This window comes from Rhineura floridana, chromosome 11 (assembly GCF_030035675.1).
Source record: "Rhineura floridana isolate rRhiFlo1 chromosome 11, rRhiFlo1.hap2, whole genome shotgun sequence".
Lineage (NCBI taxonomy): Eukaryota > Metazoa > Chordata > Lepidosauria > Squamata > Rhineuridae > Rhineura > Rhineura floridana.
In genome coordinates this window covers 22,049,572-22,064,747 of record NC_084490.1, presented here as the reverse complement: position 1 = coordinate 22,064,747, position 15,176 = coordinate 22,049,572, and the positions used below count along the sequence as shown (strand labels likewise).

The 15,176-nt window shown below is 43.6% G+C and overlaps 1 protein-coding gene across 12 annotated transcripts in view; it reads right to left on the bottom strand.

Moving 5' to 3' along the window:
- Positions 1-2,989: 2,989 nt before the first annotated feature.
- Positions 2,990-15,176, bottom strand: part of LOC133366316 (fms-related tyrosine kinase 3 ligand-like) — a 53,308-nt gene continuing 41,121 nt past the window's right edge. For 3 of the 12 annotated variants that reach the window (XM_061589283.1, XM_061589282.1, XM_061589284.1), the window contains exons 6-8: positions 13,953-14,100; positions 11,541-11,707; positions 2,990-4,140 (exon numbers count right to left, since the gene is read on the bottom strand). In XM_061589283.1, coding sequence (XP_061445267.1) covers positions 3,970-4,140; positions 11,541-11,707; positions 13,953-14,100 — 486 coding nt within the window. In that variant the 3' untranslated portion in view covers positions 2,990-3,969. The other 9 variants (XM_061589288.1, XM_061589291.1, XM_061589287.1 and 6 more) reach the window with 9 other exon arrangements.

The window sequence follows — 15,176 nt, the reverse complement described above, 5'->3', positions numbered from 1 at the left end:
CCCAGCATCAAAACAGTTAGTGGCGTCGTGAAGAAGCAGATTCGTCAAAATAAAATAGACCAAAAAGAGAATAGTCCCAGACAACATAATATTCCTCGGAATAGAAATCAGGAATAGAAATCCCTCTTCTGTTTATATCTTTAGAATGCACTTCCAGGACAGCTTTTTGCGACAGAAACAGAGATAAGCTGTTAATTTCGTGAATAACAGAGAAGAGTTATAGCTCACCCAGAAGTTGTCCAAAGCCGATCAATCTGACAAATCTCCTTTTGCTGCAACAATTTAAACCAAGTAAAAAAAATAATAGAAAGAAGGGTGCTTGCCTGTTAGTCCGTTCTCTCTTTAAAGAAAAGATAAACGTATCGCTTAAACAGATAGAGCTTGTTCGGAAGTCCGTCCGGCATTGTTGGCTGGACCTTATCTCATAAATTAATGAAATCCAGTCCTCCCAACAAAAACAGGCTTTTGAGGTTGATCTCTACGTTTCTCCCTGCCCGGGAGAAATTTCATCAGTCAAAAAAAAAAATGTTCTGACTGATTTATATCTGAATAAGCTTCTTTTGAGGCGGGAGCCCGTCCCAAAAGCAGGCACAAGCGAAGTCACCCTTCCCGGAAGTCCCTTCTCTTAAGTTCCTGATTGAGTCACAGAGTCCTTTCCAACAAGGGGACAGCAAAGCTATTAAAAATTGTTTTTTTTAAAGGATACAGTCAGATTTAGATCAAAACAGGAAAAGACAGGTATTCTATATTTCCATTGAACAAGCCAATTCAAGATCGGAGGCAGCACCTCCTAGAGGTGAACCACATGCCATTTTTCAACACTCTCTCTCTCTCTCTCTCTCTCTCTCCCCTTTTCTGGCAAAACTTGGAAAGTAGGTGTAATAATATCTTGCCTTTGACCATCTTTGGTTGGGGCAAGAGTGTGTAAGTGTTTCTGTCTCACAATACTCTTTATCAGGCAGTTGTGATGAAGATTAAGTGTCCTGTGGAACTCAAAAGCTTGTACAATCTTAAGCACCCTATGTTGGCACAATAAAAAGATGCAATTTCATCTGGTTTCTTTCTCCTATCTTGTGAGATCACCATGTACCAAAAGCAGCAACCCCTAAAAAGGAAAGAGCTCTGACTTTCCTTTTTCATGCAAAATATACACAGAGGCTCCCACATTCAACTCCTCTTTTAGCAGCCAGTCCTGTGACATTTCTCAGAAAGTAAATAGGCAAAGCTTTCTTTCTACACCAGGGGCGACCCCCCCCGCTCAATTTCTGTGTTAAAAAAAACATAACAGCAAGACCTGTGTAAGAAGATGGCAACTCTATGTACTTGGAGGCATTTCTCTTTAGTAGTTCACACACACACACACGGATAAACACCTGAATACTCCACTACCACAACCACCCAGAAATTCTGGATTGGAGTCCCCCAAAGACTATCCATTTCCCATTTCTCTCTTCAAACGAGTTGATCGTATTAAGGGAGGTAGCTCCCTCTAAAGGAGAAAGTTCCCCACAACCCCTTTGTCACTTCTCTGCTCTTGTCCGAAAGAACCTTGACGAGACCGGCCAGTGTGCTGTATCCAACACAACCCCTGCTTCCCTGCCCCCTTTCTCCCCCCCAACATCATTTCCCCTCCCTGCATTACTCCTTGCCCCAGGTAGGGGGAGATGTTGCATCTTGGTGGGAGGCAAAGGGGATCTGAAGATGGCCAGTGGCAAAGGGCGAGACGTGAGTGGCTTAGTGCCCCATCACACGTCAAAGAATGAGCGTGGTCAGGCAGACGGGGGGAGGTAAAGAAAGATTGTGAACCAGAAAAAGGAGCAAAGGCATGCGAAGTACAGAATAAATGAACATGAGGATAATACTCCTACGCAGGGGTGGAGCAGATGGCTCTATTTAATCAGCAACCTTAAAAGAATGAAAGGGGGGCACAAGGGGTGAGCTAACTAAATTGGAGGCATTTACAAAGAATGAGACTGCGTATAACATCATGGTTGGGGTGCTCTAGTTGCTAAGTTGAAACTGCTTTAATTTTTCTTCTACTCTTCCAGTATTGATTGGATGTGTAATGTGGCCTTTTATAATATGTTATGTTATATTTATAGTGTGGAAATAGTTTTTGTATTGTTGTAATATTTGCTATTTTTTCTATTATGGTATTATTTTGTTTGAAATTGTTTTGTAATTGCTTTTGTTGCAAGCTATTTCAATTATTGTTTCTTGCTTCCTTTTTGTAAGTCGCTTTGAATTCTGTTGTTGAAAAAGCAACTAATAAATGCTAATAATAAATAATAAATAAATATAGGAAGTGGGGGAGAGTCATCAAAAGTGGGAGGTTGGGGTGGGCACCCATGACAAAGGATTTTGTTTATGAAGTACAGGTGAGAGAGATTTGGCCCTTCTGTAGTTTTGCAGGTGATGTTTTTTAAGGGGGGGGATCTTTTAGAAAATGCCATCTGTCCTGAGACATTTACTGTCATTCAAATCACCACCTTTCGAACTGCTACATCAGAAAGATGATTTCATTGAAAAACGCAGATAGTGCCTGGGGCGTGTTTGCTGGTGCCTGGTGTGTGTGTGTTATGGGGGGTTAGCAAGCAAAGCGAGCAAGGGGGCAGAGCCCTCTAATATTGTATAATTGTACAGCTTTGTAGTGTTTGATAGTCTTTCTAATCAGTATGTTGATCACTTTTATGTATATACATTTTATATTCATTCAATAGTTGTGGGGTTTTTTTGTCTGCTATCTTGTTTGGTTTCTTGTACCTTTTGTTACGACATGTATCCTTGGGAACCTGAGTGTGTGAACCTGCCACCCACATGTCCCATGAAACACACCTCCTTGAGAGGAGGGGAATCTTTTGCTAGGGATAAAACAAGTGCTTTGCCCTGAAATGTGCCTAAACAGTGCGTGTATAACCCAAGAAATGCAGGTCCAAACCAGACTAAAGCAAAGCTTTCTTTTATTGAGAGAAAAGAGAAGAATAGCATTACAAAATTACTGGGTACATGGCAGCATTAGTCATTAATATCCTAACCCATTCATGACTTTAAACTAAAGAGATCAAAGGAGCCTATTACTATAAAGAGTGACAGGTAGGAGAGATTACCTATCCAAGGCCCAGGAGTGGGCAGTGGAGTGAAGCTGAAGGGGTGTGGAAGAGCTCTGGCCCAAAACCAGGAAAGATTCTGTTTGCCTCAAGGCGTGTGCCGAGACACAGAATCCCTTCCTGGTTCTGTCCCTGCCATCCTGCTTTGCATTCTTTGAGAGCGTAGTCACACGTGTTGGGCCTCAGATCACCATTATCCCCCTTTCTACAACTCAACCCTCTCTTTTAAAAGGCACTTTTTCTCTTCCACCCCCCCCCGCAAAGGAGGGGTCTGGGTATGAGGTGATTTTGTGTGTGTGTGTGTGTGTGTGTGTGTGTGTTTCTAGCTGACACTGAGAAACTCAGGCTACTTTTCTAAAGCTTTCTTTGAACAATGGGATGATTCCGCTAGGGTTCAGGGAAATCTGCTAAGGAGAAGATAACATTTATTCCAGTTGCTCTTGGTTATTTTTGTTGCTCCCGGATGGCCTTGTTGTCCTTTACACAGTACCTCAGGATTGCACAATGAGTCACACAAAAGGGGGTGTGGGGTGGGAATTCTACTCCAGGGCCTTGCACCTCCTGGGTTCCACTTGAACCAAAATGGGGTTAGCCGAGCAGTCTTAACAGTTTCTTTGAGGGACCTTCTCCTTTGGTTTTTCTACGTACACACACGCCACAACTAGTGGTCTTGGATTTTCAAATAACAATAATAATACTTTTGATTTCTTACCCACCCATCACCATAAAATCCCAGGGCGGGTTATAGCAATTTAAAATTCAGTATTAAAAACAGATTAAAGCAAATTATGGTCAAAGGAATAGGGTGGGTCCTGAAAATATGTATTTCTAGTGTCAAAGGCCAGGGTAAAGAGGAGTGTCTTCAGTTTACAACAGAAATTACATAATGAAGGTGCCAGATGAACTTCAGTGGGGATGGAATTCCAAAACTTCGGGGCTGCCACAGAGAAGGCTCTGTTGCATCCTCCCAACTTCTGAGGGTGGTGGAACTACCTAGAGGGCCCCTTCTGCTGATCTCAATACCTGAGAGGTTCTGTAGGGAAAGAGGTGGTCTTTCAGATATTTATTTTATTTATTTATTTTATTTTATTTTATTTATATACCGCCCTAAGCCCAAGGGCTCTCTGGGCGGTGTACATAAAATAAAGCAATCAGGAATATATAAATACAATAAAACAATAGAATCAAACCAACAAAGGTAAACAAAAATAATCAAACAGTAGCAAAATACAACAATACATATAATAATACGTATTAAAATGCCTGGGAATATAAAAAGGTTTTCACCTGGCACCGAAAAGATAGCAGCGTCGGCGCCAGGCGCACCTCATCGGGGAAACCATTCCATAGTTTGGGAGCCACAATATTTGGGACCTAAGTCATTTAGGGCTTCAAACAGTAAAGTGACCAACTTGAACTGACAACCAATGCAGCTCTTTTAAAACTGGAGTTATACGAGTTCTAAAAGGAACTCCAGCCACTAACTGGCCACTGCCTTTTGGACCAGTTGAAGTTTCCGAGACATCTTCAACGGTAGCCCCAAACAGAGTATATTGCAATAATCCAATGGGTTGGGGAATCCTCTCACCTTGGGGTGGTTTGAGTATTTATGTGTCACCCTCCCAAATAATACAGGAGAAAATGTTATTGCTCTCTGGCACAGACATGTGATAAGGTGGTTGTCTGTACAGGAGTAAGCAGCTTGTTAAACAGAACTCTCTTCATGCAAGAAATTCCAGAAGTTAAATCTCCAATAGCTTCCCCCGCCAAGAGAATATTGTAGCAAAGACTGATGGCTTTGTTGTAGCATCTGCTTAATGGGGGCTGGAGCCAACTTCGTCACAGGATAATGCACCACACATTTCCTGAAGTAGTCCACAAAAGCATATGCCACAATAAAACCTTTCGAGAAGCCAGAAGGCTTTTCTTTGTTCATGTGAGGTGAGACCACGTAAACCTATAAGTTCCTGGGCACCAGCGTCTGCTCCAGATTGAAGGTCCCTTGGCCAAGTGGGCCCCACCTATCTCAGTGATCACTGGCTGCCATTTTAAATTCCCCACAAAGTAAGGGCCCACCATTTAAATTCCCCATGGGTGCCAGAGTACCACTGCATCAGGTATGTTGTGAGATCCAGCTGCCTGCTATGGGGGCCCAGGGCCAGCATTCCCTGTTGGGCCATTTGGGCCCCAGCAGCCCCCCCAAGCATGCTGGGTACTGATGCCGAGCATGCTGGGTAACTCCTTTTAGTATAATGACACTTAAATGATACATTCACATGGCTACTAAGCATTTTAATGTTTTATTTATACAAAATAATATATATACATATATATATATATATTAACAACAAAAATATGTCTATCTTTCTCAATATAAAAATGGGGCTGCAGCATCACCCAGTGTCAGAATCCAGAAGTGAAGCCCACATAGCTCTGCTTCGTGTCTCCCCCGAGTGTTATTTAAGTTCAGTCCTCTGGGGAGAAAAAAGTGGGAGTGGGAAAAATGTGCTGCTGTTGACTGTGCACAAGGAAAAGGACGACATCCCATTCATTGGGGCGGAGATTGTTCATCATCTCACAAATTGTGCCTGAAGATGAGATGCTGGAGGGGGGTGAGGGAAACATTAAAAAACAGAAAGCATTGGTTCCAGGAAGAAAGAGAAGCCAGGAGTGAGGATGTTGCAAAAACAAATTATTTGTGCATTCTGCAATATTTCTCACTAGACAAGTCTAGAAGTCTAATTCTCACTCAGGTGGCTGTAAATAGCCTTGGCATGAAATAATGATGGCAAGAACTCCTGGGATAGGGGCATTCCAAAACAGAGGTCACATCCACACCATACATTTAAAACACTCTTATGCCAGTTCAACAGTCATGGCTACCCCCAAAGAATCCTGGGAACTGTAGTTTGTCAAGGGTGCTGACCTCACAGAGCTACAATTCCCAGCATCCACAAAGTACAGTTCCCAGGATTCTTCATGACTGTTAAGCTGTTCTAAAAAAGCTTTCAAATGTATGGTGTAAATGTGACCAGAGAAGACTCTCACAGGTCTTTCTACCAATAAGCCTCAGATAGTGGTGGGACACACAGCTGAGTCTCTGCTGATGATAAGATCCCATTTCTTCATTTTATTTAAGTGGAAAAGCCTTGGCTCAGAGGTAGAGCATCTGCTTTGCACGCAGAAGGTCCCAGTTTCAATCCCCTGCATCTCTAGGAAGGGCTGGGAGAGACCCCTGCCTGAAACCCTGGAGAGCTGCTGCCAGTCAGTGTAGACTGTACTGGGCTAGATGGACCGGTTGTCTGACTTAGTAGAAGGCAGCTTCCTATGCTCCTAATACATTTTTAGCCCACCTATCAAAAGAAAATCCTCACAAAGTGGCAAAAATAAATATAGAAGGCAAACCACATACATACATGTACATAAATACAAAATTCAAAACCTTAAAGTGACCAAATAACTTTTGCCAGCACATAGCTGGTAACCTAACCACTGTCAGACTTCCTTTAGTTTTAAAATGTAAAATAACAATAAGAGATGACTTCCCACTGTCCCACCAAAAAACCCTGTTTGAAGCAGACGACCAGCTTGTAGTAAAAGCCCCCCCTCCAGTTCAACCAGTTGGTGCTCTGAACTGTTCTTCTCCTATTGAAACTTGACACGTGTTTTTCTGGCCTAGTTTGCCTCGGCGACTCATAGAGCAGCTCGATCTGCAAAGATCAGCAGGGGAAGCTTTCATAGGAAGCTGTCTTATACCAGCTCAGACTATTGGTCCTCTAGGTCAGTACTGTCTGCACCAGCCCTCTTCAACTGGGTGTCCTCCAGATGTTTTTGGACTCCAACTCCCATCAGCTCCAGCCAACATGGCCAAAGTTCAGGGATGATGGAAGTTGTAGTAGTCATGATGTACACCAGTTTAGGGGAGCCTGGTCTATACTGACTGGCAGTGATTCTCCACCAGGGTTTTAGACTGGACTCTTTCCCAGCTCTGCCCTGGAGATGCCAGGAATTGAACCTGTCTGCGTGCAAAGCGGGTGCTCTCTATGCCTGGGCTGTGGTCCTTTCTTGAAGCACGCAGGTAAACATTACTGTCTGCTAATGTTCACCACTCAAACTGATATTTATTTTTATTTGACAACATTTATTTGACAATATTTCTATACATTGCTCGATTGTAAATAAAACCTCTAAGCGGTTGACAAAAATTATAAAACATTAAAATAAAATAAAAGACAAAGTATTTAAAAAAGTATATTCAAAATAGAATTGAAACCAGCAGTTAAGTTAAAAAACAGATTAAAAAATGGTCAGCTTCTTCTACGTGTCTGGATACAAAAATGTTTTTAGCAGGCACCGAAAAGATTACAGGGAAGGCGCCTGCCGGATGTCAGTAGGCAAGGAGTTCCAAAGTGTAGGTGCTGCTGCTACGCTAAAAAATTGATTTCTTACAAGTGTGGAATGAACTTGTAACACTGCCAGTTCTGCAGATTGAAGCAGTCAAGTGGGCATATATATGAGGTAAAGCGGTCCCTTAAATGAACTGGTCCCAAGCTGTCATAATTTTTATACAGCAACAGTAACATCTTGAACGTGGCCTGATAACAACCAGACAACCAGTGCAGAACTCTGAGCAAGAGTGTTCTATGCCAACAAGGTCTTATTACTGTCAGCAACTGCACTGCAGTATTCTGCACTAACTGCAGTTTCCAGATTGAGCACGAGGAAAGCCTCACGCACAAACTATACCACGTTTGAGAAGAACACGCTTTTTTTCTAATCAGTTGGCAAAGCAGAGGTATCTCACAGACATGCAGGAACATCTTACCGAATCCTTTCCACTATATTGCAGAAAGGTGCTCCGAAGGCTCAAACGGCAGTTTCCTGAAACCTTGGGGGTCTCTGGGGGATGAAATATGGAGCTAGAATTACTTTCTCAAATTTATTGGTGAGGGTGAAGGAGGCAGCAGGAGGAGAATAATGGAACTACTGGTCACAATAGTGATGATGGGGAGCCAATTTCACATTGTGCATTTCCCAAAAACCTTCCGAGTTCTGGAAGATGTGGTGAATCAAAGGAAATCTGCAGTGGTGGCTCCATGTCAGTGGGGCAGTGAAATCAGCTCCAGGCTTTAGTCCAAACTTTCAAGGAGCTTTCCAAGGTCAGCACCTTAGACGGCTCTTTGAAAGTTTGGACAAAACCCCCGAGTGGATTCCACTGCCCCATTGATATGGAGCCACCAGCCGCCATTGGATCTGTAGGACTGTGCTGTTACCTGCCCTGGGATGAATGACAAAAGGTCTGACAATTGATCGGCAGAGGGTTTTTTTATATATGCTGCAAGCATAAACATGTGAATCTTATACCGCAACTGAAATACAATGCTGAAAAGCTGAATGCGGAAAACCAAATTGCGTTGTACTTGAAAGTTACCATTCTTCAAACAAGGAAGATTCCAGCATGAAGCTGCTGAGTTAGAATTTATCAATATTGTGCTTATCTCCATTGGGGCACAAATAGATATAGTGGTTTCTTGTCCCTCCACAGATACAAATTAATTTAGCAATGTTAGGATGAATGTGTTGTCATCGCCAGTTACTCTGCTGTGAATGGTCATTGTGCTTATTTTGCATCCATTTTAAAGCTATAAGTGTCACAGACTGTTCCTTTTGTATGCAGTTGCCACATGATCACAGTGGTTTTTACAACAACAACAGTAATAATAATAATAATAATTTACATCCTGCCCAGGGCAGTTTACACTTCTTCCTCCTGTGGAGAAGTCAGCTCTTTTTGGGATTTCTAACTTGTTGGACTCTACATGCTCTTTGGTGTACAGAACTACAACACCACCTCCAGTATGCTTTTTCCTATCCTTCTTACAGAGTTTGTATCCCGAGATAACTATGTTCCTCTGGTCCTCGCCCTTCCACCAGGTTTCCATTATGCCCACTATATCTATCCTCTTCTTTAAGACCAAACACTCCAGCTCACCCATCTTGGCTCAGAGGCTTCTAGCAGTAGCATATTGGTGGGGAAATTTTAAATATACAAACAATAAGCAAAATATATACTTTTACAAAGCTATAAAGGTTTATAACATTTTAATAGTTAAGTTTAATATTTAATAAATTCAGTAGCCAGCCATTACCCTTTTTCTTCTTGGAGCTGTCTTCCCTGACTGTGCTGGTTTGTTTGGAACAACTTGTACTCTAAACAATTATGATAACACTGAACAGAAACTGAACTCTCCAAAACGTAGGAAAAATTGCAGTAGCTAAAATGCTTAGCTAAATTGCTTAGCTCATTAGCTGGAGTACTCAGCTCATGGCAAAAATGTACTTTTATGTGAAGTACTGAACATTGCCAAATTCACCAGAACATGATGCAGAAAGTACAGTGCCTATGTAATACCTGTGCAAATGCCTTTGTAATACTAGAATGCCTATGTCATACTGATGTGTAACCTCCTGACTGGTAGATGCTAGTCTTTGTCCTGAAATGTATAAAAACCTCAAGCAACCAGTGCCATGTTGCAGTTCTCCACTCACTCAGAGGGAGACTGACCAAGCGTACACTTGTCATTCAATAAAGGCCTACCTTTTTGCTGCAAGCCTGTGTCTTCAGTTCCCTCAAGGGCCCCCAGTCCAACGAACTACAAGATTCCCTGTCATATAACACCTATAAGCAGTATCTCTCTCTAAATACCTTCCGCATGTGTGTTTTTACCCTACAGTGCTTTGGCCTCCTTGAGTTGCTATCCTGGGCCCCTGCACTCTAAGACCTATGGTTCATCAAGCCCCAGTGCTACTATTTACTTTGAATGGCAGAGGCTCCACAGCCACAGTGCAAGAGAGAAGTCTTTCCCAGGTCTCCTACTTAAGACTCCTAATTGGAGATGCTGGGGATTGTACCTAGGATTAGGGATGATCTGTCAATTTTGGCTTCTTTCAGGCCATGTTCACACCACACATTTATTTCACTTTAAACAGTCATGGCTTCTCCCAAAGAATCCTGGGAAACAGGGCCGGTGCCAGGCATGACGGGGCCCAACACCCCCCCACGCAGATGGTGCAAGGTTAATAAGCCCACCCGCACACCCCACCTACCTCTTGTGTCGTGTGAATGACGTGTGCGCGTAGTGCACATGCCTGCCATCAACCAAGATAGTGGTGGGAGTATCAGCACTTTTGGGAAGCCCCTGCCACCATCTTGGGTGATGGCAGGCATGTGCGCATAGCATGCACGGCATTCACACTGATGGGAGAAGTGGCACATGAGAGTGGGCTTACTGAAGCCCACGTGGTCTGTATTGGTGGGGTGCCTGGGAACTCCCTCTCCATGATCCATGGCAGGGTCAGGTTGCAGGACCTGATGCTGCCACGGATCATGGAATGGAAGCGACACCCTCCCACCCTAAGGAGGGGCCCTGGCTGCCCTCTGGTGCTGGCCCTACTGGGAAGTGTAGTTTGTGAAGGGTGCTGAGAGTTTTTAGGAGTTCCCTATTCCCCTCACAGGGCTACAATTCCCAGAGTGGTTTAATAATCAGTCCCTCTTCCCAGTGAATTCTGGAATTTTAGCTCTATGAGAGGAAGAGGGGTCTCCTAACAACACTCAGCAGCCTTCCCAGGATTCTTTGGGGAAAACCATGCTCGTTTAAAGTAGAATAATAGTGGAATAAATGCCTGGTGTGATGTGGTCTTACTTTCTCATTTTTTGAATCTTAAACTCAGTTCTCCACACTTCCACATCAGTCTGCAATTTTCTCCTAAATCATCATCATATTTATTACCCTTCCTTCACCACAACATCCCAGGGTAGGTCACAACGATGTAATATACAACATTAAAAGCAGTTTAAAACAAATTACAATCACAAGATTAGGGTGCTTCCTAATATATCTTAAGTGTCAAAGGTCAGGGTAAAGAGATACATTGTCAGCACATGACGAAATGAATGTGCCAGGCGCACCTCTGTGGGAATTCCACAATTAAGGGGCTGCTAGAGATAATGCCTTCCCCCAGTCTACACTCCCCCACCAAGCCTCTGAGGGCACAGGAACTGCCAAAAGGGCCCCCTCTGCTGATCTTAACACCCAAGAGGGTCTACAGGGCGGTGGTTGTTCAGATATTTGGGGCCTAAGTTGCTTAGGGCTTTAAACACTTTAATATACACATTTGCAACTTTGCCTAATATACATGCTTTTGCAAAGCAATGCAGTTAAAACAATGCAATTTTTGTGCTGATTTCACTAACACATGCATTTTTATGGACACTTTACCCCAGTATGTGAATTTTTGTATGCATTACTTGGCTGGAGAATTGAACAGCAAAATGTGGAGAAGTGCAAATTTCAAACAACGGCTGTGTTTTGATGTGGCTCAGACGGTGTCCAAAACACAGCCTAGAGTCCTTTGAAAGGTCTTCTTGCTTACCTGAAATAGTTCTCTGCATGGACGTCTCGCAATAAGGAGAAGGCAGAAAAAGGGAATGGGAAGTAGAAACAGCCCCCAGTAAGACCTTCCAGGTGGGGTTGGCTGAGACGACTGGATTCTCTCTTGCGTCTGTGCAAAGTTTTGGGTGACTGGTGTAGTAAAAGAGTCTGTAGTACAGAGAGAGACTGACCTATAGGGGCACATTGAATGCAAGGAATGGGGGCAGAGAGCAGTAGGTGATATTGAGAGGATGTACACAAAGGGTTAATGAACCACCTTTTAAAAAAAGAGAACTGGTGCAAAATAGTGCCCTGGTCTTCAAGTAGTGGAAAGTGGCCTGACCTCAGGTGATTGCAACCACAATATCTATCTGTCTGTCTATGTAGGCAGATGCAGAGAGGGAGAAAGAACCCCTCCAGACATTCATGATGATTTGTACTCAAGATGCTATTTGGGTGGTCACATGCAATCCCACTTTCAATATTGTTTGTGCCTGCAAATATTTTGGGGCGGTCTCACTGCTTCATTGACTGTCAATGCATATCTTGTAACTTCAGCCCACATGCGTACCACACATTTAAAGCACTATGGTATCACTTTAACAGTCATGGCTTCTCCCAAAGAATTCTGGGAACTGCGGTTTGTTAAGGATGCTGAGATCTAGGGGAATTGCAGCTATGTGAGGGGAAGGGGGGTTTCCTAACAACTCTTGGCACCCTTAATAAACTACAGTACCCAGGATTCTTTGGGGGAAGCCAAGATTGTTTACAGTGGTATGATATTGCTTTAAATATATAGTGCAGATCACCAGAAGAGAGGCTGACTATTAAACCCCTCTGGCCACTGGAGCTCTGTCAGGGGAATAGGAGTCTCCCAACAACTGTCAGCACTAGGGTTGCCAGGTTCATGGCCTGAGACTGATCCTGTATTTTTAGGAGAAAAGAAAGTCAGCCAAGTGCAGGTGTTCTTGCAACCCTGTATGGGAAAAACCACAAGGTGGAATTCTGCCTTCCCCCTGCACAACTTTTAAAGATACAGAAGACCTCTTGGAGGCTGCAACCAAGCACCCTTCACCAACTACACTTCCCAGGATTTTGGGGGGAAGCCATGACTCTTTAAAGTGGAATAAATGTCTGGTGTGGGTGTGGCCCCCTGATTAGCCAAGCCAAACAGCTGTGAGTTTGGCTTTTAGAACACTGACAGTTGGTTCTTACTGAGCATGCCTGTGCTATAATAGACTTCAATGTTAATTTTCTTAAATTAATTAAAAATCAGCCATGCATTTTTTAACTTTTACACTGCAGAAGATGAAGGTCAGAGTATGGGGCAAGGTCAATAATAGGATTACAGGTACTCTGTGAACATGGCTGCTTTTTAATTAATTTCAACAAATTATGAGACTACTGACAGAAAAACATCCAACAGGGGTCTGAATTTTTATTACTCTTGTTTTACACTTTGAACTTTGGATTCTCTCTGAGTGTTTTGTGGATTGCCATAAAAATTTAGAGAGTTGTTAAGCAATGTTTCTGAGTTCAGGACTATAAGTTTTGTAAGATTTTGTTTTGAAAGGAACTTATGGGAGGCAGCAGAATGGCATGAGGGTATTTTCAATTTAAAATGGCACAATGTGAAAAATCCATGCTGGCTATAGTATACAGCAGACTCTTGTGGCTGTATAATATCATTGTCATAAGCAGGGACAGCCCCAGTTTTGAGGGAGCCCTTGCCCTCCACCCTGGGACTTACTAGTCAACTGTGGTGAGGTGCCATTTTAGATTTCCCACAATGCCCCTGAAGTAGTGTTGATCTGGGCATTGTGGGAAATGACAGTGGCAGCTTCATTAAGGCCACTGGGGGACACTATTTAAATTTACCCAGCACAATATGTTGTCGGGGGCATATTAAGTCCAGGTGGGCCTAGAGGCCCCGGCAGCTGCCCTAGCAGCTGAGGGAAAGATGTGTTGGTGAGGAGACGTTCACTCGTTTTCTCTGCTCCCCCAGATTGTTGCCATGGTGTAAAACTGCCTTAATGGATCAGTTTACCACATAGTTTCATGCACACCATGGCAAGTTACCATGCAGTGGAAAGCAAGAGTGGCTGGCCCTCTGGAGCAGTGGCACGGAGCTGCCCTTGTTACCCTGCCATCACTACCATTTACTGGGGAGGGGGGTAACAGCAGGTGAGGCCGGGCTGTGTGGGCACACTGGTGGGAGCACAATAGCTCTGCCCACACACAGCCCCAAACCTGCCCCACCCCATTAGTATACCATCCCAGGAAGCAGCAGCTACGCTGGTGTTGGGAGGGTGGCTCCATGGCACTGCCCCACTGTGCCAGCCACTCCTGGAGAAAAGACACCTGTGTCCCTTCCCACACCCTTACCCCCTGCCCAATCACTTGAGAATGTTACCTAGGCACTGAATAATGGTGCAGTTACTGAAGTTACCGAGACCTTTGTCTATGAGGTCCTCCATCTTGTTTGCGAGTGTTTCAATGAGTAAGGGAATGGGCTGCAAGAACTGAGTGATGTTTGTCTCCATATAACTGACACAACTATCCTGTTAAGGGTGCAAGAGAAAAAAAGCCCACATCAAATCTAGTTGGTTCATCCAGATATACTGAGCCTATAACCCACAGCACACCATGGGAACTGGGGCCACATTGCACATGAAGTTACTCTGCTTAAACTGGCTACTTTTATTTTATTTATTTAAAATATTGCTATCCCACCCTTTTACCTGACAAGAGGATACTCAGGATAGCTCACAATGCCATCATACATAATAAATAATTAAAAAACCCACAACCCCATTAAAATAGATAAAAATACATAAAATGCAGTTAACAATTCAAGGGGAGTGATATTAAAAGGGGGCAAAAGAGGTAAAACTAGAAAGGGGAAGAAATAAAATCAGTTTCTATCTGGCTATACCTTCAGCCCCCTCTCCCAAAGGCTTCCCAGGACAAGATGCTTTTCAGTCTCTGAAACATCATCAGGGAGGAAGCGAACTTCCAGGGACAGGGTATTCCAAAGACTGGGGGCCATGGCTGGAAAGGGCCTCTTCCATGTGCCTAACAGTCCAACATCTTTCATTGCCGGCACGCAGAGGCAACTAGAGCCAGATGGTCTTAAAGATGATTTTAAAGAAAAACCAGGCCAAATCTGGATAGGGCCCCACAGAGATTTCCTGCTGAAAATCACCCTGGAACCCCACTCCTTGGCTGCTCTGTTAAATAGGAGCAGGGGAAAAATATTTTAAGCAAGAAATTGCTATGGGCCCCCAAACTAGACCTGGGCCCTGTGGCTCCTTTTTATGCAAAATAAAAATGGCCACTTAAGATCCCTGTTGCAAAAAAGGCAGGCTATGCATTAAGTATTAATTAATAGAAAGGTAGATACCCATTTCTGAAACTAGAGCTTGCGTGTGTGTGAGGGGGGGGGAGTAAAAAACGTTACCAGGGTAGAGTAGAAGAGTCTCTGCTAACAGCAAGGAAAATCACCAGAGGTGGGTTTTGTCTACACCAACATTTCAGGTAGGGGTCTTTCCGAGTCCTACTTGGAGAGGTTGACATGCATGCAAAGCATGTGCTCTACCACTGAGCCATAGTCCTTCTCCCACAAACACAGCAGGCA